We start from the raw sequence: 26,728 nt of genomic DNA, 5'->3' as shown, positions 1-26,728 counted from the left end.
CTGTGAATTTGAGGTCAGCCTGGTCTACAGATGAGTTCCAGGACTAGATCCATAGCTACTGAGAAACTCTGTCTCAATAAATAAATAAATAAATAAATAAACAAACAAATAAATAAATAAATGCAAATTTCAACATTAGAACTGGGCTCATTAATTATTCTTTCTGAATATTTGTTTATATTCATTATTCTCAACCCCACGTTCAGTTGTTTTGGAAACAAACAAACAAACAAACAAAACCCTTCCTTTACCAGATTCTTTCTGAAGCTTTAGCTGAAATCCACTATTATGTCATGTGCAGTCTTGCTATTATATACAACCTTTTCTATTACAAAGCCTGACAACTGTTGTGTCCAAGTCACAAGGATCCCCAAAGAGACCAGGGAGATGGACCACTGATGCAAATGCATAGGTCTATTGATTGTTCTATTCTACTGAGGGAGGGACCCTGTCTAGCAAGCTGATGCAGCAGCCTCCAGAGGGGGTGAAGTTCCCTGTCTACTGCTAGGTTTTAAAGTCAAAAGTTATAAGATTACATCAGTAGGTATGGATTGATTTCTGATTGGTTGACATTTGGGAACAATCAAGAAATTTTTCAAAGTCATGTTTTTGGTATGTAATACCTGTGTACCCATTTTTCTTATAGGTTAGTGCTGGGAGGGGACATTCTGTGTTTTCTATGGCTTGCAGGTGGCCTATTGTGCCAATATTTTTCAGAATTGAATTTCCTGGAGACTACAGGGGAGTTTCTTTTGCAGTCAAACAGTCCCCAGGATCTAAGTGTCTAGGAGACTAGGAGGGTTTGGAGTTCCTTTGTGTTTGGCCCTAGGCTCCAGGAGGCCAGAGGATCTGGAGTTTCCTTGTGTCAGAGACCTACATGTCTTTTCTGTAGTCTGTCATGGCTGCCAAAGCAGGGGTTGAGTAAGGGTTTGGTCTGGTCCTTTCATTTCTAGAAGAGAAGCCTTTTAGTTTAGTTTACCCCTTTGTTTCAGTTTTTACTTTCCTTCCAAGTTTTGCAACATAAAATTTTTGCTTCAAGTCTTTGTGCTACCACTTAAATATCACAAGTTGTGACACTAACTTGGGAATCATTCTTTTTTACTTCTGAGTCCTCAATGTCACTTTAATGGCTCCTTTCGTGGCCTTTATAATGGTGGATATTTCTTGTTTTCCTTTTATTTTTCAAAAAAAGATTTATTTATGTGTATGAGTGATTTTTTTTACATGTATGTATGTATGTATGTATGTATGTATGTATGTATGTATGTACATCACAAGCATTCCTGGTACCAACAGAAGCTAGAAGATGACATTAGATACCCTGGTATTGGACTGTTGTGGAAGCTGGGAAGCAAATCCAGGTCTTTCTGTCAAGAGTGACCTTTTAATTTATCTCTCTAGCCCTAATTGTGGAAATCTCCTTAATATTGAGACCATGACCATCCAGTGTAACTTTGTTTAGGGAAATAAATCTCAAGACCTCAGCCATCAGTTCTTGCTGGGAACTTACAGTAACAATATCCGTCTCCAACCTTTAGCTTGAGGAATTTAACTGTATACCAGCAGCATCCCCCTCATCCCCCCCCCCCCCCCAGAACTCACTCTGTAGACCAGGCTGGCCTTGAACTCACAGATATCCACCTGCCTCTGCCTGTTCAGTGTTAGGATTAAAGGCATGTGCCACCAATGCTCAGCTTACCAGCAGCTTTTTAAATGGAGATTTTTTACTTGAACCACAGTACATAAAGTAATAACTATTTTCTCAGTTTTTCTAAGACAGTACAATACTTGTATATCCTAAATGCACAGTAGGTTTACTGTATACAATACAAATTGTTATTTAAAATGAACCGTTGAGGGTATTAGAGTTTCTATCTTTGTGAAACACTAGCTAAGACAGGTTACCGGGATAGCTTTAGTTAAATATTTTAGTAACATAACAACCACCTTAAGATTTCATCATGGTTAATCTCCCAAATCAACAACTTTCCTATTTTAACTTTTCTTGTCCATCAAAGTACTATTAACTAGTCCATTAGCCTGGACAGCTCAGTTAGTTACTATTTCCTTAAAGATCTATTGCCACTTTGTTCATATCCTTATCATTTAAGACTACAAACTCTGAACTTGGTTTTACTGTTTTTTTCTTTTTCAATTTGGTTTAGAATATTGCTGATGGATTAATTCTTATGAAGACACCAATTTCAAAATAACAGTCATAGGAAGGAAAAATCCAAACTCCTTAGCCTGGTATTCAAGATCCCCCATAATCTGCCTCAGTTTATCTTCTAGCCTGATCTGTCATTACTCACAAGTCCTCTGCTTCAGTCAATTTTATCTATTCCTTCCCCTCAAATATATCACAATTGTTCAGAGAGAAAAAAGCATTAAGAAATATTTCAAACACAAAGGTTAAAAAAAAAGTAAGACAATGCATCCCAACTACTTATTTTGAAGTTGATGGAGAGTGCCTTTCTTTTCCTGTCCTAATGTCTCTCAGCACCTAGCTCAAGCCTCTGTTCATCTACATGTGCCCCCAGTCACTGGCCAGCAGTGCTAGTTATACAGGCTCTTAGTGCCACCTAATTCGTGTTTCTGTGCTTCATCTTTAAAGCTGAATCTGAGTTATGGTACATTAAATTTCTTTGTTAAATACCTTAGCAGGTGTAAGTAGTTTTATGCATCACAAATATTCCGTAAATGAACAAACAAACAAATAAAGTACTTACAAGTTCATCTGGTTCTGTGTTCACTGAGATTTCCAACATCATGTTCTCACCACGACTACTCTGCTGGAATACTTGAACACCACTTTTCTTCAAAAAAAACTTTAAAAGAATTCAAAGAACTTGGTTTAATTCTTTATGATCACTTCACTTTTAATAAAGTGAAAAAAATCTGAATTAAATAGCCACTGACTTTATGTTTGATGTGTTTCAAAGTAGGGAATCCACAGAAATATAATGCCTTCTGGTCAACCTTGGTTATTCTGTTCTTGTTTATGTCTACACGCCAAGCATCTAATGATATTATTTTGTACCTAGAAAATAAAACAAGGTATTTAATTTAAAATTCAAACATTATAAGTAATTACAACTTTCAGCTTTCTTCTGACTATTTCACAAGAATCATTGTTGCTTTAGAAAGGGGGGATGTGTATTGTGGCATATGTCTGTAATTATAGCACTTGAGAAGCAAAGGCAGGAGAATCCAAGTTCAAGGCCATCCTCAATTACATAATGACTTCTAAGGCAGCATAAGCAAGATAGTGAGACCTAGACAGACAGACAGACAGACAGACAGACAGACAGACACACACACACACACACACACACACACACACACACACACACGCCAGAAGAGAACTATTTCTTGAAAGAAATCCAGGCATAGTGGTTTATACGTATAATCCCAAACTAGGGAGGTTGAGGCAGAAGACTGCTCTGAGCTCAAAGCTATTCTCGGCTATGTAATGAAATTCTGCCTCACAGGAAAAACAAAACAAAACAAAACAAAACAAAACAAAACAAAAAAACTGTGGTGATTCCCCTGTAGGCTTTACAGCAGGCAAGGAAAATTGGTCCTCAAAGACAAGAATGAAACTCGGCCAGACTGATTTTATTGTAACCGGGGCTGGAACAGATAATTTTACTTTAATTCTATTTAAGCACAGAACAATTTGGAAAAGAGCATTTGGGTAACAATTAACTCAGCCCCAAGTACACAAAAATTTAAGACCTGCCTACACTGGGATTCTTTATAAAGTATATCTGGATTCTTTCACAAGCATGGGTACTATTGACTCAGACAGAATCCCCAAGATTTAGGGTCTAGGGAGCTTGACTGAGGTAAACATAACGCCTGTGGGAATCAGGATTGGTCTGGACCTAAGATAACATAAGTCACTATGTTAAAACTATTTAACATTTTAAACTATTTTAAAACACAAGTGCATCACTCCTAAAAATGAGTTTATGATCTAAAAACAATGCTCAAGATTTAGGGGGAAAGGTCTTTAGTAAGTAAAAACATAGATTCTGGGAGATATAGGCAGAGCCTGTCTCATCAGACAGTAAAGGATCACCAGGTTACAAAACTACATCATCCTAGGAAGAGCAGCTGTGCACGTCATTCCATTGAGGAAAGCTGTGTGTTGAACTTTGCTGGCTTGTCTAGTGCTCGTCTGTGTACAAAGGCTGTAGTTGGTGTTTATTACTGTTTGGCTCTTTGAGGGGCCTGTCACCCAGCTCCCAAATAAATCACATGGAAGTTTCTTCTTTCTTATGAATGCCAGCCTTAGCTTGGATTATTTTTAGCCAGCTTTTCCTAACTTAAATTATCCCATTGACCTTTTGTCTCTGGGCTTTTATCTTTCTATATTCTATACATCTTTCTTTCCTTCTTGCTCTGTGGCTTGCTGTGTAGTTGGGTGGCTGGTCCCTGATGTCCTCCTTTACTTCTCCTTTTCATTCTTTGATCTTCTTCTCCGATTTATTCTCCCTGCCTGGCAGCCCCACCCATTCCTCTCTCCTGCCTAGCTATTGGGTCTTCATCTCTTTATTAGACCAATGAGGTGTTTTAGACAGGCAAAGTAACACAGCTTTACAGAGTTAAACAAATGCAACATAAAAGAATGCAACACACCAGGCATTGGTGGCGCACATCTTTAATACCAGCACTTGTGAGTTTGAAGCCAGCCTGGTCTACAGATCGAGTTCCAGGACAAACTCCAAAGCAATACAGAAAAACCCTATCTCGAAAAATCAATCAATCAAACAAACAAACAAAAAGAATGCAACACATCTTTGCATCATTAAACATAATGATTAAGCATAAATGAATGTAACACATCTTCAACTAATATTTTACAACACAGGGCCTTTCTGTCTTTTACAAACAAACCAAACAAAAACCAAATCAGGGCTGAAAGACAAAGGTAAAGGCACTTGCTGCCAAGCTTGACATCTTGAGTTTAATCCCTAGGGCCCATATGATAAAAGAAAGAATTGACTCCCAAAAGTTGTCCTCTGATCTCCATATACTCATAGCACACCTCTTCTCTCTCTCTCTCTCTCTCTCTCTCTCTCTCTCTCTCTCTCTCTCTCTCTCACACACACACAACACACACACACACACACACACACACACAAAGGATGGGGGAGGGAGGCAGGCAGACACAGACACACAAATGTAAAACAAAACAAAAATTCTAAAATATGCCAAACAAAGAAACCGTAAAATAAAGCAAACAAAAACAACAAAAATTCAGAGCAATCTACCTTCTCCATTGTTATCTAGTCTAGGTACAATTAGGTCTGTAGATTACTAAGTAAAGGTTTTTATCCACTAATTTAAAACAAGCTACATACAATTTATTTTTTAAAAATTGAGGGGCTTGTCAGTGGTGGCACACGCCTTTAATCCCAGCACTCGGGAGGCAGAGACAGGTGGAGTTCTGTGAGTGTGAGGCTAGCCTGGTCTACAAAGTGAGTTCTAGGACAGCCAAGGCTCCACAGAGAAATTCTGTCTCTAAACAAAAGAAACAAAACAAAAAACAAACAAAAAAAAAAACTGAGGAGAAAGGAGATAGCTCAGGTAGTAAATTGCTTATCTTCCAGGCTTAAGGACTTGGGCAATCCCCAGCATCCATTTAAAAAGGTGGTTGTGGCAGCATGCTTCTGCAATTCCAGTGCTGGGGAGGCAGAGACAGGAGGACCCCTGCACTTGCTGGCCAGTGAGATCCAGGTTCAGTGGAGAACCAATTTCATTTTTTTTTTTTAAGGTACAGAATGATTGAGAGAGATGTCAACCTCTCGTCTATAATCATCAAACACAAAGATGAATATAAAGCATAATATAAATCTATACTTCATGTTCTAAGAAAAGATTAACATTTCACAGTCTATTTTATTTTTCTTTGTATTTTTACAAAAAAGAATAACCACAACTGAGAACTGTTCACTCAGTTGCCATTTACATACATGATTTTCAGGAAGGCAAGAGAAGAGAAAAAAAACAGGGATGGCATTATAATAAGAGAATGAAAAGACAGATTTAAGGTAGGAAAATAGGGGTTCTCTCTCTCTCTCTCTTTTTTATCTCTAGCTGAGTAGTTAGTTAATGGCTGTAAGAGGTTAAGTTATAGCTTATCAAATAATGCTGGGAATAGAGACTTGGACAAACTGAAAATAAAAAATCATAAAAATTTAAAACAGAAATTATCTAGACATAAAGTACAGAGATATACTAGACAGAAAAAACTCACAAAACTGCAGTAGAAGGAAAGAGAATTAGCACCTGCTCAAAGTAGACAATGACATGATCCATGGGGAAGCTCAGCAAGCTGGGAGTCGATCATTAATTATTAATTTTGTTTTGGGACCAGGATTTATTATGTTGCTGGTCTTGAAACCTGGGCTCAAACAAGATCCTTCCACCCCAGCCTCCTAAGTAGCTGGGACTATATGCTTGAACCACTATCTGCAGCTTACTGGATACTAATTGTCACAAGATATTAACTCTTCATAGATATTCAAGCCTGTGTGTGTGTGTGTGTGTATGTGTGTGTGTGTGTGTATGCATGGGAATTCTTTTTTTATTGGAAAAACTGCAGAATAACATTACCTTGTACAGCATCGTTCTATGGCAGGGAACTTTTCTGGCCATGGAGAGGAGTAGGTGAACTCTGTGTCTTTATCATACCAGCACATTAGACATTCACTGTGTTGGTTTCTTTTCCTTTCTTCCTTTTTGAGGGAGTGATTACATGTTTCCATGGCTTCCAACAATCGCTTCTGATGTAAAGAATAGTAAAATATTTAAAAAACAATCCTGTAATCTCAAAGTATTTTCCCCTTTGTATAACACCAGGCTCTTAAAAAATAAAATCTTGGGCTGATGGGGTGGCCCAGCAGGTAAGGGCACTTGTTGCTGTCTGATGACCTGAGTTCAATCCCTGGGACACACGTGATGGAGGGAGATAATCAACTTTCTCAGGTTGTCCCCTAACCTCTGTCTGTGCAACATGTCATGAATGACTGCATGAACACACATGGCTGTGTGTGCGTGTGCACACAGAGAAAATAAAATGAAAGCAGATCGAGAGTTCAGTGTCATTCTCAAGTACAGCCTGACTTAAATACAAGACAACAAAAAAGGTCCAGAGAGAAAAAGTAGGGAGTCAGAAGGGAATCTTGAAGCTGCCTCAGTATAGGGGAGAAGACTCAATGTAAGTAGACTTGAATCCAAAGAGAGAAAGAGAGGAGAACATGAGGGCAGGTTATGTAGTGAAAAGAAGTACAACCAGCACATGGTGCAATCAGGAGACCAAAGTACCAAACAAAGAACCCAAGGAATAAAAAACTAAAAATTAAAAGCACAGACCAACTATTCAACAAAATTATACCAGAGTATTTTCCAATTCTAGAGAAAGAAATGAATGTCTAACCATAAGACACACTTAATTTTTACTTATTCACTGATTTATTGACTGGTGTGCTAACATGCAGGTAGGTTTGCCTGTGTGAGAGGTTAACACCCAGTGTGTCTTCTATTGCTCTCCACCATATAACTGCTTTATTTTATTTATTTTTAACTTACTTATTTTATGTGTATGGTGTTCTGCCTGTATATAAGTTTATGAACTATGTATGTGCCTATTGCCTATGGAGGCTAGATGAAGGCATCAGATCCACTGAAACTTGAGTTACAGATGGTTTCGAGCAGTCATGTGGGTGCTGGGACCAAACCGAGGTTTCTTGGAAGAGCAATCAGTGCTCTTCACTGCTAAGCCATCTCTCCAGTCCCATTTTTGTTTTAAAAAGTTAAACGTGTGTGTGTGTGTGTGTGTGTGTGTGTGTGTGTGTGTGTGTGTGTGTGTGTGTGTGTGTACACATGTATTTGGATGCCGTAGCATATGTGTGGAGGTCAGATGAAAGAAAAGTAGGAAAGGGGCCAGGCCGTGGTGGTCTCAAATGAATCTTCAAATAACATACTTCAAGGCTTTAGAAACAAAAGAATAAGGCATATCCCTAGACAGTAGGTGACAAGAACTTTCTGAAAGGACCCCAAGAAATACATGATATAGTCCCAGGAATTCAAAGAGATTGAGTGAAGAAATTTCTAATAGTATAGTAAACAATCTACAAAGTAAAGAGATTTCCTATAAAGCAGAAGAAAAGCTTTGCTAGCTATTCTTCTGATAGGGGATTAACATCTAGAACCAATAGTGGCCCTCAACAATTAAATAGAAGAAAATCATTTAATGAGTAAGTAGACAAATGAACCAGACAGTTCTCAAAAGAATAAATACAAAGCTGATATGAAAAATTGCTCAGCATTCTTAGCCATTAGGAAAATACAAATTAAAAGAACTCTATCTCACCCCAATTAGAACGACAATCATTAAAATAACAAATGCTAGGGACTGGGAAGATGGCTCAGTAGGCAAAGTGATTACATACAAAAACATCAAGATCTGGGTTTGATTCCTAGCTTGCCCTTGTAAAAAGCTGGGCATGGTGGTGTACACTTGCAATCTAAGTGTTGGGTAGATGGAAACAGATAGGTTCCCTAGTAGACAAGTGGATGGTGTCTGAAGAATGACACCGACAATTATCTTGGGCTTACAAACACACATGCACACATAAAAAGATTATGTATTTATATGTTATCATTTCATATACTGACCTCATCAATAAAGGGTATTAATACCACAGCTTCCCATTCCTGTTGTTTCCCATTTAGATCAGTTTTAAAATCAGGTGGATAATATTCTATAATTGGTGAGTCTTCGCTGGTCATCAAATGCTGTGAAAATATAAACAGAAAAACAGATACTAGAGACACTATTAATATAACTTTCATTAACATACTTGGAACTCTTCCTTACCTTACTAGGCTGTAACAATGTATTCGGTACATTATAGTTCCTAAATAAATAAAACCTTTTTGTTTTCCTGTTTTTTCCCCCTCAGACAGCTTCTCCCTGGTCATGAAATTAACACCACCTGGTCTCAGCCTCCCCAGTGTTGGGATTACAAGCCTGTGTCAGCTTGTTGAGCAAACTGTAAGAATTTCAATTGTACTGCCACACATTTTTTGTCTGTTTCTTTAACTTAGTTATGTAGCAAAATTACTTTTACTATGAGTTACTTCTCTTTCTCTCCCAATTCCTGTCTTGAGACAGAATTTAAGTAGTCCAGGCTGGCCTTGAACTCAAGAGCCTCCTGCCTCAGCCTCAAGAATGCTGGAATTATAGGTGTGCACCACCACACCCCTGCTCCTATTTATTAGTTTTGATTCTGTATTTTTGCTTAGAAACTGTTACTAATTCATGTACCTGTGTGTGTATGTTCATGGGGTGTATATGGAGGTCAGAGGACAACCTGTGGAGTCTCTGCTGGCCTCATGCCATGTGGGCAGTGGGGATGGAGTCACCAGGCGTGGCAGGAAGTACTTTTACTTGACGAGCTTCTTGCCAGCCCCATTTTTACTTTTCTATTGTCTTTTTACTCTATAAGATCTACCACCTAAATTCTGTTTTTTTTACTTACAAGTTCAGTTCAATTACTTTCACTATTTCCAAGAGTTCTCCATTTCAACCTCAAATTAATAATTTATTTCCATGCCCTAATCAGATGATTCTAGTAATATAATTGCAAGCATCAAAGATAATCTAAAAAGAAAAAAGTAAAATCCAAGACTCACAATACCATTAATAACAGAATCTGATATCATAGATTTTTATTATATTTTAAAAAAGAGGTAGACAAAGAAAACATACCAATATCTTATGCAAAAACGCATTAGGAAATGAAAAGGGAAGATTATAAAATTAAAAAATGAGGTAGCATATTCCTAAAGTGATAATCTAAAATTTAATTGCTATTACATGAACACTAAACAAATAAAACAAATGTGATTATAATATACTTATTGGCTAACAGTGGTAGGTTATGAAAGTGTAATGTAGCCGAAGGAAAAAATAAAAAAAGACATCAGAGATATTTAAGAAAGGGAGGCTGAGGCCAGCATCAAGGCAGAAGGGAGCATGGCAATGTTAAAGGGGCAATGGGTTATGTGTATGCATCTACTCCAGTCATGGGACAAGACATGCCATGAGAGGTACGGACACAGACCCTAGAAAAACTACATTATTTTTATTATCTGTTTAGTATGCTTAGTGTGACTTTGGGACCCGGTCTTCCTCTTGTTATATGAAATACATTAATAAGAGAAAAGTCTTTCAATTTGTTAGAGTGGATGGGGGGTTGGATGGAGGGTGGGATGGGTGGGAAGTGGGGGGCGGCAGGAGAAGGGGAGGGGGAACTGGGGTTGATACATAAAATGAAAAATAAATAAATAAAAGAATGCTTAAAATATAAATATATCCTGGGGTGATACTAATGTTAAGATAACAACTCATTAGAACTGCCCTCATTCTAATAGTAGAGGATGAAAGAAAGCAGTAATTAACCTTCAGATATGTAGAAAAGGAGACAGCAACTGATCTACCAGGTTAACTTTTTCAGTGTAGAATGAAAGGTATGCTAAAAGTGATGAAAATGAAGAAACTAGGTACTGAAAAGTTTATAGTGTTTGCATTTTTTTTTTTTTTTTTTTTTTTTTTTTGGTTTTTCGAGACAGGGTTTCTCTGTGTAGCTTTGGAGCCTATCCTGGCACTCGCTCTGGAGACCAGGCTGGCCTCAAACTCACAGAGATCTGCCTGCCTCTGCCTCCCAAGTGCTGGGATTAAAGGCGTGAGCCACCAACGCCTGACTTAGTGTTTGCATTTTTTAAAAAGTCAATTAAAAGTGATGAAATGATTTGTCAAAGATTTGCTAAACATGTAATGTTGCATTTAACTCAAAATAAAACCGGGGGGGGGGGGGGGCGGGGGGGGGGCGCTGATGATGCACACCTTTGATCCCAGCACTTGAGAAGCAGAGACGGGTGGATCTCCGTGAGTTCAAGGCCAACCTGGTCTACAGTGTGAGTTCCAGGACAGCCAGGGCTACACAGAGAAACGCTGTCTCAAAAACACAAAACAAAAATAAAGAAACCTGAACATAAGTATTGCCTAAGACAAACAAAATTTTGTTTATTAAATCAATATGGGCAGTAGTGTTTCCAGGTTTGTATGAAGAATTATACAAAAAAAATATATAAGGGGTCGGTGAGGTGCTTCAGTAGTTATAAACACTGTCTTCCCAGCACCTACATGGAAGCTCACAACGTACATAACTCTAGTTCCAGGGAATCCAATGCCCTTATCTGTCTTCTGTGGACTCCAGGGGCACATATGGTACACAGATAAACATACACGCAGGCAAAACACCCATACTTTTAAAAATAAATCCTTAAAATAAGAATATTAAGAAAAACCATTCAATTCCAAAACCTACCTGGTAGCATGTAGGAAGCAAATTTTTGCTAGCTGACGGAAGGACAGCAAGAAGCTGCTCGAATGGCTTGAAGGGTTTCCCCAGTTCAAAATGGATTTTAAGTGTACTGATGTTTCGGATATCGGACAGGAAGGGTGCATAATGATAGGGATAGTACCTATGAAAGAAAATGAGTTTCTAACTGAAAACTTTATTCAAAATGCTCAACATTAAAATTTTCCTACATTTATTTAATAATATATAGGCATAATTAAAACATATTCATAATTCTATCACTTAAGTATAAGAAATTAGAACCTGTGTAAAGTTTAGCTCACAGGATAGCAATAAATATATATATATACATATATACATATATACATATTATTGATATTAATATCAATATCTGGGGACTTAGAGACAGGGTTTCACCTAGGAAGCCAGGACTGGCCTCAAAATTCACAACTTTCTTAAATGTGCATGGTGGCATTAGGGATGTCCTAAATGTGCACCACAAATCTTTCAGTCAATGTACTGGACAGTAATCAGGTAGTTAGACGCTTCAGACTAGTCACTTGAACCTGGGACCCCTAAGCAAAGGGCTGGGCACTCAGTATTCAGCGAATACTGACACCAAAGCTGTAGTCAGCCCCTAAGGAAGGACAGTAGGTATGGGCTCATACAACCATATCAGTCAACTCTAAGAACCTTTATCTTTGAATCAGTCTACCAATAATCAACCCCACACATTTTGTTTATACCATCTTATCTTTAACTACAGACATGTTTTAATAAGGCTTTGAACATAAAATTAAAAACATTTCACTAGACACAGGGGGACAGATACTTGGGATATATAGAGAGAAAGGAAGAGAAAAGAGGGAGACTAAACATTTTTTTTTTTTTTTGCTTGTTTTTGTTTTTTTAGACAGGGTTTCTTGGTGTAGCTTTGGAGCCTGTCCAAGTACTTGCTTTGCAGACCAGGCTGGCCTCAAAGTCACAGAGATCGGCCTGCCTCTGCCTCCCGAGTTCTAGTATTAAAGGCGTGCGCCACCAATGCGCAGCTGACCGAATATTTTTTTTTTAAAGATTTTTATTATGTATACAGTGTTCCATCTGCTTGTATGCCTGCAGGCCAGAAGAGGGCACCAGATCTCATTACAGATGGTTGTGAGCCACCATGTGGTTGCTGGGAATTGAACTCAGGACTCCTGGAAGGGCAGTCCGTGCTCTTAACCTCTGAGCCATCTCTCTAGCCTGACTAAACATTTTTTAAATGACATTTTATTTACTTTGTGTATGGGGATGTGTGTGCATGTGGAGGTCAGAAACCTGTGGGAGTCAGCTCTCTCTATCATGTGGGTCCCAGTGCCTGAACTCAGGTTGTCAGGCTTGGTGGCAAGTACCTTTCTTTACCTGCTTAGCCAACTTTCTTGTGTGAGAGACGCACATTTGGTAATTATGCAATGTAGGCAGAATGGCATATGGAATAGTGTAAGACACATTGATGTTCTAAACAGATAGGCTTGACTTGACTTTCGTACAATCTTGGGATGATTAGTTAAGTTTTCCGAGCTTTAATAGCAAGTAGAAAACATTATTTACTCCGAGTATATGAAAATATGGTTTTGAAGTGCCTTGTTTTAGTGCTTGGCAATTAAACAGCAATTACTGGCATTTAGCTATCTTTAAAAGTGACAAATAAGGATCTTTAAATTTAGATTATTCTTGAGAGAGGCCCAAGAATGAAAGAATTTCCTTTCAGAGCTGGCTAACAAGTAAATTAATACCTAAATCCACATTATCTGCATTGTTTTGAGCTTCTTGAGGATGCTCTAGAGAGCCTACCATACATGCTGTGAAGACCAATGAGACAGCTGTCACCACAATAGTCTTTACAATCTGCACTTGTTTTTTTCTTCCTTTTCTTTTCTTTTTTCTTTAGGTAAGGTCTTGGTGTGCAATATAGTTGACCTTGAATTTGTGGTGCTCCTCCTGCCTCGGCCTCCCAAGTGATGGGATTACAGATATGAGCTGTCACATCTGGAAGTTATTTTTCTATTTTAGTGAATGAGTAGGCATTTTCAATAGGATTAGAAGTATTATGGATGCGAGATGAAGTATCACTCCCCTAATACTCATGTACAGAAGCCTTGTTCCCACCTGTTGTGCTATCTGGGAGGTTCTGGAAACTTTAGGAGGTGGGACTAATTGGACTTAGTTTACTGGGACATGTCTTGAGGGGCCACATCTTGTCCTGAGCTTTCCTCTACCTTTCTCTCTATTTTCTGGTTACAATGAGGTTATCAACTTTGCTCCTCCATGTCCACCCTGCCATGACACTTTTGCTTCACCAGAGCCTAAAGAGACTGGAGCTGGCTGAGCATAAACTGAAGCCTGAAACCATGAGTCACAATGATCTTTCTTCTTTTAAGTTGTTCTGTCAGGAAATTTTGTCAGTGAGAAAATCTGAGCAATACAGGAAACAGAGAAATGGTGAAGAGTACTAAATTTTAGTAACATAAGCAAAGCCTTTTCTTCAGACACACATATAAGTAGTTTTCGCTTCAGAAATATTCCTGTTAAAGAGTACTGTACATTTTGAGTACATAAAATATTACAAATAACCTTATGTAAACTATCACTGGGACTCAAACAGTTGTTAAGACACTGCCATTTATAGTGGATTCTTTCATTTTTAATTTTAAACCCCAGACTTTATGCATGCTAGATAAGTGCTCTATCATGGAATTATAGCCCCCCCCCCCCTCTCTCTCTGGTACTGGAGAATGACGCTAGAGTTTCATCCAAATGCTTTATTGCCAAGCTATATCCCAAGCCCATGTTGATTCAGACTGATAAAGTATTTTGTAACTTTAGATTAACAAAGGCTAGGGCTATAAATATCTTTCTTAGTTAAAAGTCTTTAAAATATTTTCATTTAAAAACAGACTATATTTAATTTAAAATTGACTGTATACCTATATGAAAATCATATAAGTAGAAATAAAAGAAAAAGATGTATAAATGAGACTCTACTAGTAGGAACCATTATAAAATGAGATGCCTTTACCAGCTCCAGGATTGGACTCCATGATAGTAATAGTGTAAGATCCACTGTATAGCCTGAACATAACAAGCAGCTTGATCAGCCAGAAACTCACTGAAACACAAAGGGGCATTTTCATTATAATGTTGTTTTCTGAAGATAGGCCAATTTCTTCAGTGTATTTTTAATACCTAAAAATTATAAACAGAAAAATTGCAAAATATTTACAATTCCATCTTGTCACATGAATGGTTGCTTTACAGTTTTGTAAGCCAACTATCAATATAGTTAAACCTGATGTGCACACTTAAATTGTTAGTATGTCATATTTTTGCCTTAAGGTTAGAAGATTCATCTAACGAACTTTCTACAAAGTGGTACTATCACTCTCTTAAATATAGGAATGAGAGTAAACCCAGGAGTTCTTAGAAATCTGGTGATAGCATTTATAACACCTTTTAAAAAGTGTTACATGTTCTCAACAAGATTCCCTCTAGTCTCGTTTCTCAAAAGCCAAAAGAAATTACTAAGATTTGGGTAAAACAAATCTTCAAATCAGCACAACAAAACAAGCCCTAGTCTAAAGCCAAAAATAATCACTTGAAATTTCTTATCTCTGTATTTCTGGCAGGTATACTTATATATTTAAAATTTCTTATCATTAACTTAGTTGTGTGTGTATGCATGCCATGTACTTGTATGGAGGTCATGAGACAACTTTCAGGAGTTGATTCTCTTTATAGGTGTGCTTTTAAACTAAAGTATTTCCTGCTTGCTAAAATTTTGGATAATGAAGAAAACCATTTTTATCATCTCCTAGCAATTACTCATTTGGGTCTGCTGCTTTTCAGTAGCTGCTAATATGAGGCCATATACCCCAGTGTTAGTTTTTCTCGTTTACCCAATTTTTAAAAAGTACCAGTAAATGTGTGTATTATAATTATCAGTGACTTGTGTTTCCTGTCTTTAGATTATAAGCCTCTTTCTGAGTTGTGGGGAACTTTTTGCAACCACCATTGAATAGCTGTCCAGATTCTGGAGATGGGGAGAGGAGAGATGATGAGCCAGAGATTACTGAGCCTTCCTTTTTTAAAGAAAAGATCTTTCTATGGAGCTGAGCTGGCTTTCAACTTCCACCCCCTGCTTTGGCCTCCTGACTGTACTCAACTGTCACAAGTCCTGGCTCTATGATGGGGCTTCTTATTAGACTTTAAAAAAATTTATTTGTTTTTTTTTCTGAGACAGATTCTTATAAGGTAGCCATGACTAACCTGGAACTTGCTTATGTTAAGTTTTTTGATTTCAGACTTGTAGCAATCCTCCTGTCTCTGCTTCCTGAGTGCTTCCTAAGAGATTACAGGTACCTGCTATCATGTTGAATCTTAGACATTTATTATTTTTATTTTTTCTGATACTGGAAATCAAACATGGGGCCTCATAGAGTCGAGGCAAACACCCTTCCTCTGAACTATACCCTCAGTCCATTTATTGGACATTTAGAGTGCTTTTAATTTAGTGTTTTAAACAATTTCGTAATATGTATAAGGATGTTTCTACTTGCTAATTAAATGTTTTAAAGTCATTTTTGTGTATGTGTGGTGTGCATACTTGTATTAGTGTGTATGAGGGTGCTTGTGCCCATATGCACTTGTTTGTGGAGGCCAGAGACCAATGTTGGGTATTTTCCTCAATTTCTCTCCACCTTATATGTTGAGGAAGGGTCTTTTGTTGAACCCAGAGGTCACCAATTTGGCTATTCTAGCCAGTCATATTGTACTGGGAACATCCTGCTTCTACATTCAGGACATTCTTCTGAGTTCTAGGACCATAGGTGGGCTGCCACACCTACCTTGGCATTTACACTGGTGCTAGGGATGAGAACTTGGGTCCTCAGGCGGTGGGGCAAGTGCTAGTCACTATGTCATCCCTACCCACCAAGCCATCTCCCTAGTTCATCTCGTCAGCAATTATCACAGAAATAGAACACATGCCAGAATTACTGTCATGAAATGCATAATTTAAGAAACCAATAAATCTCCCACTACTTCATTAAAATCACATTGTTTTCTGAAAAACTGCAAAATCTACTTCTTATACTGCAAAATACAACAAACACAAAAAGCATACTCAGATACTACATCAACCCCCATCTTCGTCATATAGTATGTTCTTTTATATTGTCTAAATTCAGTTTCAAACAGATCGTCATCTTCAGTCTCATCTTCAAAATTATCTGTGAGAAAAACCAGAAACATGGGACTCATAAATATGAATATTGTTTCCTACCTAATGCTGCAATCAATGCATAGCAAAACTGACACTTATAAACCATCACAGGAATTTACTGAATAAGTACTAACAAAGGGAGGGGATAGCAACTATGTGTCAAGGAAACAACAGTAAACAGTAAACAACAGCGTGGCCTCACCTTTAGAAGCCACTCCTTCACCTTCACTTTTGTCTAAAGCAGCCCAGCTTAAAGAATTTTCCTGGCCCTATAAAAATGATACATTATCATAAGATGAACAATAAGATATGTTTCCAAGTCAGACATGTAAAAAGGAAATTAGAAAAATACTAGATACAACTGAAATGATCTTTAAGGGATACTCTGCAGCAGCTTACTTTAAAAATAAGATTTAAAAAAAAACCTCAAAACTATGTTTTTTGGTTATCAACTGTTTTCTAAAATCATACATTTTTATTATATAAAGCTGATATATAATAAGTGATTACCACTCTCATAAAAGCATATTTAATTATATATACCAAGACCAAGAATATCTAAAAATTTATCAATTACAATACAAACATAAACGAAATAATTTTACAACTTACCAACTGAACATTGTTAGACACCAAATTTTGACCTGCTGCTAATAGAACCTATCTGTTTAAGCTTGACTTCAATGAGCACTTTCTGTATCTCAGAGTCTTGTCTTAAGACTATTCTTCTGACCTACTGTGTCATTCATGCCCTACCCATCTGTTTTTTATTTTTATGATCTTAACCCTTCTCCTCATGTTTCTGACAGCATAGTCATCAGTAGTGATGCCATCAGCTTTTCTTTATATGACTCTAGCCTCTACCAGTGGCATGGTCATGGGCTATGCCTGCATGTATTTTTAATATAACTCACATATTCCTGGAAGACTGGTAATGTTTATGACGTTTAAGGACTGAGCTAAGGTAGAAGGGCTAGGAGTTATTAACATGCAGGCTTTGTGAATACAAGTTTCCTCCATAGTTGCAAAGTTTCTTCTTATTTTTTCCCCTTTCTTTCTATTTGAGATAGTCTTACCGTGTTGCCCAGGCCTGATCTGAAATTTAAGATCCTCAAGTCTCTGCATTTCAAGTAGGATTTATAGGCATGTACCATCACACATAGCACAAAGCTTGTTTTCTTAGGAGAAATACATGTGGTGGTTTCAAATGGATTACTGCTGTTCCACTAAAAAAGAGCTATGCACTAAAAGATAGCTTGGTGGGTGAAGCCCCTGATGCCAAATGTGAGGACTGGAGATAGATCTCCAGCACCCACGTAGAAAGCCAGGCAGCCATGGAGGCTGCTTGGAATCCCAGCACTTGTGAGCAGACACAGGAGCTACCCTGAGCAAGGTGACTAGCAAACTAGCTGGATTGGTGAGCTGTAGGTCAGCTGTGGCTCACCTGCTTCAATAAACAAAGTGAAGAGCAACTGAGGATGACAATGCACCAATGCCCACATGCACGCACACATACAGATCCACACAAACACCACACACAGAAATGTGAAAAAATGAAAAAGAAATAGAAAAATTGTGCCAGAGAAAATCAGGGATATCTACATTTCCTAGGGGAACATTTACTATTCTTGAGCCTAAATAGAGCCAGGATCCCTCAAGAAAAGTTGAGGTCTCTTTTACAAACTAACACAAGCAAGACAATGCTTTACCTGAGATGTTCTGTAGACACTAGAATATTCTAAGGGAGTCTATCATTCATTATTAATCAGAAACATTTACTAAATATTGTACTACTTTTAAAAGAGTTGTTTATTTATATTTTGTGTATCTGAGTGTTCTGTGGCAGGTATGTAAGTGTACTGCATGCATGCCTGATGCCTGTGGAGGCCAGCAGAGGGTGCTGGATACCTTGGAACTGAGTTACAGTTGGTAGTAAGCTGTCACATTCAGGTTGGAATAAAATCTGGGTCCTTTGCAAGAGTAGCAAGTCCTCTTAACCACTGAACCATGTTGCTAGCTCAGTGGTTGCCACACCCACTCCAGTGGAGTCTGTGTGACATGAGGCAAATATTGCTAAAAACATGTCCAGGCCTGAGGTGTGAGCTTTCATAGCTAGGTCTCCTGGATGTCACTGGCAGGATCCCAAAAGGACAAGATGGTCTCTTGTGTCTCACCATTTGGGGTGGGTTGTTATCTGCTTTTGTCTTTTATCTTATGACTGGTCTGGCTTTGTCAGCATCAGCAGATGATCAGGTGTTGGTTAAAGAAAGATTGAGTACCTCTAGATATTTTGGTTCCAGGACCCGAAAGCAACTCACCAGCAATTTTTGTATAAAATGTTATCATTGAAGTTTCGTTTGTGCCCGTGGTCCGAGCAGAGCAGTTTCTTGCTAAGGTGGCTCAGGATATGAATATTCCTACTAGAAGTCCCCCGCCCCCTTAGTTAGAACTCTATTTGAAATGTTTTAGACAGAAAATAAAAGCTTCAGATCAATTATGAATCCATTCCAGCAAGCAGAGTTGTCTTACCAGATGTCTAGGAAAAGTAAAGGAGTAGCTAAAGAAGGAGATAATTCAGAAAGTTTAGGGGAGCGTGGAATTCCTATAAAGGTTGAATTAGGCAGAACTTATTACAAGATTAATGGGAAGTGGTAGCAGCCCCTAAGGAACAAAGGTCCATATTTTTATAAGACAACAGCTGCCCCTTTGCCATACACAGGAGCTTAAGATAAAGACTAATCACTGGGTTGTCATTGGGGGTGACAAGAGATTGTATATACCATTGAGCTGGTGGGAGAAACTAAAAAGAGCAAGATCACCTTAATGTGTCATGTCTTTAGCTGACAAAAGAGAGATTTTATGGCAAATGTATAGATATTTACATTAACAATCAGAAGACTTTGTATGAAGACATACAGGGGATAAAAAGGATTTTATTGATTACTTTATGAAATTTGTAAATTGGCCTAAAGAATCTTAAAGTTCAGCAAGATCATATTTTCAGAGTCACAGCCACCTCAGCAACTTAACCACTGTCTGGGACCCAGATAATTCTGACTAAGACTGCTTCCTGTTTTGTACTTTTGGTTTAACACTTATTTAGAGCTAATAATATCTATGATACACATTTTCTGTACTCAAGCCAAAGCTGAAGTTCCTGTATTGCTTGTATAAGTTATGGTGATGAAGATTTTTGCAGCAGCATCAAACCTCTCTTGTGTTTGTGTCTGTCTGTCATGCAGAATCCTTCCTAACCTGAGTACCAAGACTCTGATTCTCCCACAGTGTGGTTCTCTCCCTGAGTGGTCTGTGGCAAATGGTTATTGTTTTATTTAATTATTCTTAATCAGTCTACTGCTGGCTTAGTGTCACAAAATTAAATGCTATAAATATTCACATTTAACAAACTAGTTTAAGACCACTATGCAACATACTTATAAATCCCATCACTTAGGAGATAGAGGCAGGAGATCAGGACTAGCCTAGAGTACATAAGACTGATCTCAAATAAACAAGCAAGTAAACAAACAAATAAAAAAATCCCAAACGTCTCAAGTAAATAGAAACTAATGCAGTGGTCTACTGTTTTCAAATAACACAACTTAATAACTGATTTTAAAAGTTAACTTATAGGCTTCTTAAATTTTGTTTTAACACACACACACACACACACACACACACACACACACACACACACACACACACACACAGAGTCTGAATGTATGCATGTGCACCACATGCATTACTGGTATCCATGAAGGCCAGAAGAGGATGATCCCCTGAAACTGGAGTTACAGTTGTAAGCTGCCATGTGGGGGCTGGGAACTGAACTTGGGTCTTCTGCAGGTGCTCTTGACTGCTGAGCCATCTCTCTAACCCTATTTATTGGGTTCTTGATAGAGGAAACATAATACTATTCCTTAGAGGTAAAAATAAAAAAACTCATTTTTTCTTAAATACATATTTATGATATGAGAGAAACACACAGAGACAGAATCCAAAACAATTTTAGATGCCTGTGAAGAAGAAGACATGAAAATGAAACAACCCCCTGAAACCTAAGGAAAATGAAAAACAAGGAATATTATTTTTACCCTTATAGTTAAAAAAAAAGGAAAGAAAGAAAAGATAAAGAAAGGAACACAAGAAACTGGTCACCTTTGATTTTCTTTTTTCCTTGAAGTTCTTGGCTTCTTCAGCTGCCACACCTGCTGCTTCATTGAGATACTTGTTACCAACTTTGCTTTCAAACCACTTGAGGTCCACAAAAACTTCACTGAAGTGCTCTCGATCAAACTGAAAGAAAATAATGCTATCTTAAAATGACTTAAACATATGTGAAAGAGTACAAACTAAGTTTCTAACAGGAACTATTTCTGAGGCATAGAAAGTAGGAGAATGTTTATACAAACACACACACACACACACACAAAATATCATTAACTTTGATTATATATATATATATATATACACAAAAAATATATCATTAGCTCTGAAAATTATACATTAATAACTAAAATGAAATAATTCAAGTAAAATTATACAGAATGAACAATCAGAAAAAAGCTACAAAATAGTTTTTTTTCTGGTATTAACTAAATGATTAATGACAATTTACAATTACACTAGGGAAGGAAAAAAACCTTGTGATTACTTACATCTGACAGTTTCACAAGGTATCTCTCAAATCGAGGTAAGTTGAGATGTCCACTTTCATTAATATAACCTAAAATGAACCAAATCTTAATTTGTAGTATAAACTGACAATATTTTCTAAGTAGCTCTATAAAATTCTTTCACAAACTGAATAATTCTTTTAATGAAGAGAACCTTTGTTTTGCTGTCTATAAACTTGTATTACTATATTTTAGGCACTGAAGTAAAATATTGGAAATTCCAGGTTACATAATGATAATGCTTCCATACTTCCAACTATATTTCTAACAACCCCATATTTATTACAGTCTATCTGGATCATTTAAATTGACATGTTACTATAAGAAAAGCTGTAGCTGGCTGTGGAGGCACACACCTGTATCCTATCATATTTAGGTTACGTAGGCTGTGGCAGGAGGATTTTGAGTTTGAGGACAGCCTGGGAATACATAGTAAGACTTTGCCTCTAAAAGAAAAAGAAAGGAAAGGAAGAATTTCCTGCAACTTAGAGGAATTGCTTACCATTTCCAGTTTTTACTGAAAAAAAAAAATTGGTTCATATTAAATACTTTTATGTACATTTAGAACAACTGGATTTCTACAATGAAATATGAACAGAATGAAATGAAACTAATGAGGTTTGCTTGTTATCTTAAGGAATTAGAGGTGACATTAGTTATTTAATGAATGAGGCTATTTACCTGTAGTCAGCTTTATTCATCCATCCATCTATCCACCCAACCACCCACCCACCAATCTATTTATTTATGGTTTTTTGAGACAGGGTTTCTCTGTGTAGCCCTGGCTGTTTTAGAACTCAGAGATCTGCCTGCCTCTGCCTCCTGAGTGCTGGGATTACAAATGTGTGCCACCACCGCCCAGTCCTACAGTCAGTTTTAGTTACCACTGAAAATGACAACCTCAGTGCCTGCCACTTAGAGTAAAAGAAACCCATATGTTTTCCTAATTTGGTCATGCATGCAATTGTCTAGCAATGGAGGGAAATCTCTAGGGTGAGCTGGCACTAAATTGGCAGTAAAATTGGTCTTACCTCCAAGTTCGGGCAGGATGGCAATGTACGTTCCATAAAGGAGAGGCAGAGCATCATGATTAATATGCAAATGAGGTAGATGAGGGATAAAATCATTGCCAACAAGAAATCCCATCAAAATCCAATCATCTATAATTTTTTCAATATCATACTTAAATGTGATCTTTTCCTATAGCAAAACGGAGAATAAATTGAAATCCTATAGAAATTCCTGTATGCAAAAAACTGTGGTCCATGGCTATATTAATACTTACTTTTAATGCTGAAAATTCATAATCAATATACTCTCTCATTAAAGACAAGTGTAGGAGGTGAAATGTCGTTTCTTCTGGTGCACAAACCCTGTAATTAGTCAAATGATCTGATCAAAACAGAGTGGTCCAACTTCAAAAATGTAGCAATGATTAAGTAAAAATTATCATTACATATGAGAATGTCATAATAATGGGTGAAACATGATAAAGTTCAAAATAATTGGTTTACATTATACTTTCGCTGGAAGGATTCTAAAGAACTTATAAGGTCTAAATACACAATACATATAAGAAACTAGTGTGATCTGGCCCAGTTACTATTGGTCACTGTAGGAAGTGTACAAATTAGTGAGGGTGTGTGTGTGGACATATACTTAAATTTATGCAATATAGTTTATCTCTTGCATTGGATAGGATGCTATATTAGCTTATACTCCAAGTTTAGCTATAAAAAATAATATTAGGGGACAGCAACATATTTAAATAGATAATACATAAGCAAGATTTATGAGAAGAATCCAAGGGCAGTTCAACATAACGTAACCAACATCTTATAGCACACAAATAGAGTGAAGGGGAATGTTTTCCATGATCATTTTTGCAGAAAAACCATTTAACTTAAACACTCTCCTGTGATAACACTGAAATGCAAGTACTCAGGAGGCAGAGGAAGAAGGATAATGAATTTGAGGCCAGCCTGGTCTACATAGAGGTTTGGCTAGCTTGGCCTATAGAAAGAAACTGTGTTAAAATTAGAGAGAGAGAAAGGGGGGGCGGGAGTAGCAAGAGGCTCATTGGGCAAAGACACTTGCCATTAGGTCTGATGACTTGAGTTTGATCTCCAGAGCCTACTTCTACAGGCTGTCCTCTGACCTCCACAACTGGGATTGCAAGTGTGTGCTTGCGAGAACACACACACACACACACACACACACACACACACACACACACACTCATATACATTCTCTCTCTCTCTCTCTCTCTCTCTCTCTCTCTCTCTCTCTCTCTCTCTCTCTCTCTCTCACACACACACACACACACACACAATGTAAAATATACTCTCAAAAAAAAAAGGAGAAAAAGAGCTATAGAGATAAATTTCCTTAATATGATAAAGGACATTTATGAAAACACATAATTAACATTATAAGGTGAACACATTACCCCTAAGATCAGGAATAAGACAAGGATACCTACTTTACCACAGCTATTCAACACATCATAGCTATTCAACATTGTTCTTTAACTCCTAGCCAGGGCAATGAGGCAGGAAAGATAAAGAAATGGAATTAAAATTGGAACGGGATAAATACAATTTTTATCTGTTTTCAGATGGTGTGATTCTACATAGAAAACTCCATAGAATACATAAAACATATTAGTGCTAATAAACAAATAACACATCTACAGGGAACAAGATAGGCGGTATTTCTGTACACCATCAAAGGACAAACCAAAGGGAAATTAAGAAAATTATTCCAGGGCCTGGACAGGTGGCTCAGAGGTTAAGAGGACTTGGGTTCAGTTCCCAGAACCCACATGGTGTTTCACAACCATCTGTAACTCTAGTTATGGCATCTGACATCCTCTTCTAGGTTTGGTGGGTACCACACATACATGTGGTGTATATACATATATGCAAGCAAAACATTCATGTACCTAAAATAAAATAAAAAAATCTGAAACAGGATTCCATATGCAAACGTCATCCAGAAGAGTTACATACTAAGAATAAACTTAACCAAGGAGTATATCAGGGAAACTACAAAATTTTGCTGAAAGAAATTAAAAGGAGTCACAAAATGTGTGTGCATGGATTAAAAGGCTCAACATCAAGATCTTTTAAAAGATCTACAGATTTCTTAGATCTTTCTTAAAGCTATCCCTATCAAAATCCCAAAGTTGTTTTTCACAAAAATAAGGAAAAATCTGTCCTTAAAAAACAAAAAGAAAACAAACAAACCCACCATGCTTTCAAGACACCCTAAACATACAAAATAATCTTGGAAAAAGAATAAATTTGGGTTTCATTCTTCTTGATTTCAAAGTTAACTACATTAAAATCTACATGAATACACCAGTAAGAGTATAAAGACAGGTACATTCGACCAAGGAATAAAGTATTAAACCTAAGAAATAAAACTTTGCATACACAAGCAAATGATTTTCAACAAGGAACCAAAACTTTCAATAGGCAAAGTAGAGTTTTCTTAACAAACAGTGATAGGAAAATTGAGTTTCCACATACAAAGAATGAAATTGGATTTTTACCTTATACTATATACAAATACTAATTCAAAATTGATCAATGACTAACTATGTAAGCTAAAACTATATAACTCAGAGTGGAGCATAACTCAGCAATTGGGTGCTTACCATTGGGTTCAAGCTCAGCATTGCAAAATAACCAAAGCCCCAAAGAGCAAAACAAACCCTCAACAAAACTTTTAGAATGAAATATAGCAGCAACCTTTATGACATTAAATTTGATAGTGTTTTCTTGGATACTACAGACATTAAAAGCATAAGCAATAAAAGAAAAAGATAAACTGGACTACACCAAAATAGGCACCTATGAATTAAGAGAAAATATATGCAGAGCCCATCTGTAAGGGATTAATTACTAGCCATGCTTAATTTTTGTTCCATCCTCCAACAACTGATTTACCTTTGTGTTTTTTTTCCACCAAACCGAACCTCTTCTCTTAAGAGAGAAAAATGTGCCTCGTGACTTGTTAATCCAAGCATGATCTGTTGAAAAATAATTATGAAATATTTTTACTCTACTTTTGCTCATACCATTAATTAGGTTTACAAAAGCAACTAAATAAAATTTCTATGCAGACAACAATTTAAAAGCCAAAATGTGAATATTAAAATCAAATATGCAGATATCACAAACTGATTCAATCACAGGACATGGATGGAATCAAGTGAGTACACTTTTCTACAGCTATGTTCACCTTGGAGCCCAGAGCCTTGTAACTGACATGACACCCCCCCATTTCCCCTTCCTAAATCACTTTCTTTCTCTGGATTTTCACAAATTCCTACTTCTTATGAGGATTAGAAATTAGAAGCAGCAACTTGCCCATGCTACAAAAATATAGAGGATGCTTAGAGTTCAGGGTGACCATAATATGGAAATTCATTCCAAACAGAAAAGGGCACTTTAATCTCTCGTACGTCCTACTTCCTCAAGTGAACTCAAAAGTCTAGTGAACATGTGAATCAATGGCAATATATACTGTTTATTTTACATAAATTCGTATTCAAACAACAAAACAAAATGAAACATTTATGAAGCAATCAGGAGATGTAGTTATTTATGTTAAGCATTTTTTATTATTATTATTATTATTATTATTATTATTATGTGTGATAATGGCATTGTGGTTAAGTACCTTAAAAACTTGTTTATAGAAACATTATGAAAATAATATTTATTAAGTAAAAAGAGTATATGGAATTTGCTTCAATAACCCATCCTTGTAGAAAAGAGGCAATGTCATTAAATTAAAAATAATTAATACTTAAGGAAACTTGCCTGGTGTGGTGGCACATGCCTTAATTCCAGTACTTGGGAGGTAGTGGCAGGCAGATCTTTGAGTTTCAGGCCATCCTGGTCTACAGAGCAAGTTCCAGGACAGCCAGAGATATACAAAGAAACCCTGTCTCAAAAAAACAAAACCAAGCAAACAAACAAACAAAAAAAAGGTACAAGGAAGGTAGCTTGTTTGGCTAGTTTAGGTCAGCATGAAAACTTCTCTGATAGGGGGCTGGAGGGATGGCTAAGCAGTTAGAGAGTTTATTGCTCTTGCAGAGGACTTGGGTTCAGTTCCAGGTACCTAAAGAGTAGCTCATAGCTATCCCTAACTTCAGTTCTAGGGAATCCAATGCCCTCCTTAGATTCCAGGCACACACGTGGTGCATATACATACATGCAGGCAAAATACTCGTACATATAAAAGGTATTTGAGGCATGGAGCTGTGAATTAGGAGGTTTTCATGACCTTAGGTAAAACAGTCCTCTTTGCTTGGTTTCAGCATTTCCTTTTCAGCACCATACTCACAGAACTAGGATTACTCATTTCTATAGACTATACAG

General features: G+C 37.2%; 1 protein-coding gene across 3 annotated transcripts in view; it reads right to left on the bottom strand.

Moving 5' to 3' along the window:
* The window catches only part of Xrn1 (5'-3' exoribonuclease 1), a 110,703-nt gene that overhangs the window by 59,661 nt on the left and 24,314 nt on the right, over positions 1 to 26,728 (bottom strand). For all 3 annotated transcript variants that reach the window (XM_027410925.2, XM_027410923.2, XM_027410924.2), the window contains exons 6-18: positions 25,289 to 25,371; positions 22,621 to 22,708; positions 22,367 to 22,535; positions 21,318 to 21,385; positions 20,818 to 20,955; positions 16,862 to 16,928; positions 16,561 to 16,666; positions 14,458 to 14,547; positions 11,406 to 11,562; positions 8,689 to 8,808; positions 6,625 to 6,794; positions 2,920 to 3,040; positions 2,730 to 2,828 (exon numbers count right to left, since the gene is read on the bottom strand). In XM_027410925.2, coding sequence (XP_027266726.1) covers positions 2,730 to 2,828; positions 2,920 to 3,040; positions 6,625 to 6,794; positions 8,689 to 8,808; positions 11,406 to 11,562; positions 14,458 to 14,547; positions 16,561 to 16,666; positions 16,862 to 16,928; positions 20,818 to 20,955; positions 21,318 to 21,385; positions 22,367 to 22,535; positions 22,621 to 22,708; positions 25,289 to 25,371 — 1,476 coding nt within the window. The remainder of the gene's footprint in view (positions 1 to 2,729; positions 2,829 to 2,919; positions 3,041 to 6,624; positions 6,795 to 8,688; positions 8,809 to 11,405; positions 11,563 to 14,457; positions 14,548 to 16,560; positions 16,667 to 16,861; positions 16,929 to 20,817; positions 20,956 to 21,317; positions 21,386 to 22,366; positions 22,536 to 22,620; positions 22,709 to 25,288; positions 25,372 to 26,728) is intronic.

Source organism: Cricetulus griseus, chromosome 4 (assembly GCF_003668045.3).
Source record: "Cricetulus griseus strain 17A/GY chromosome 4, alternate assembly CriGri-PICRH-1.0, whole genome shotgun sequence".
Taxonomy (NCBI): Eukaryota; Metazoa; Chordata; class Mammalia; order Rodentia; family Cricetidae; genus Cricetulus; species Cricetulus griseus.
This window is presented reverse-complemented; position numbering and strand designations above follow the sequence as displayed.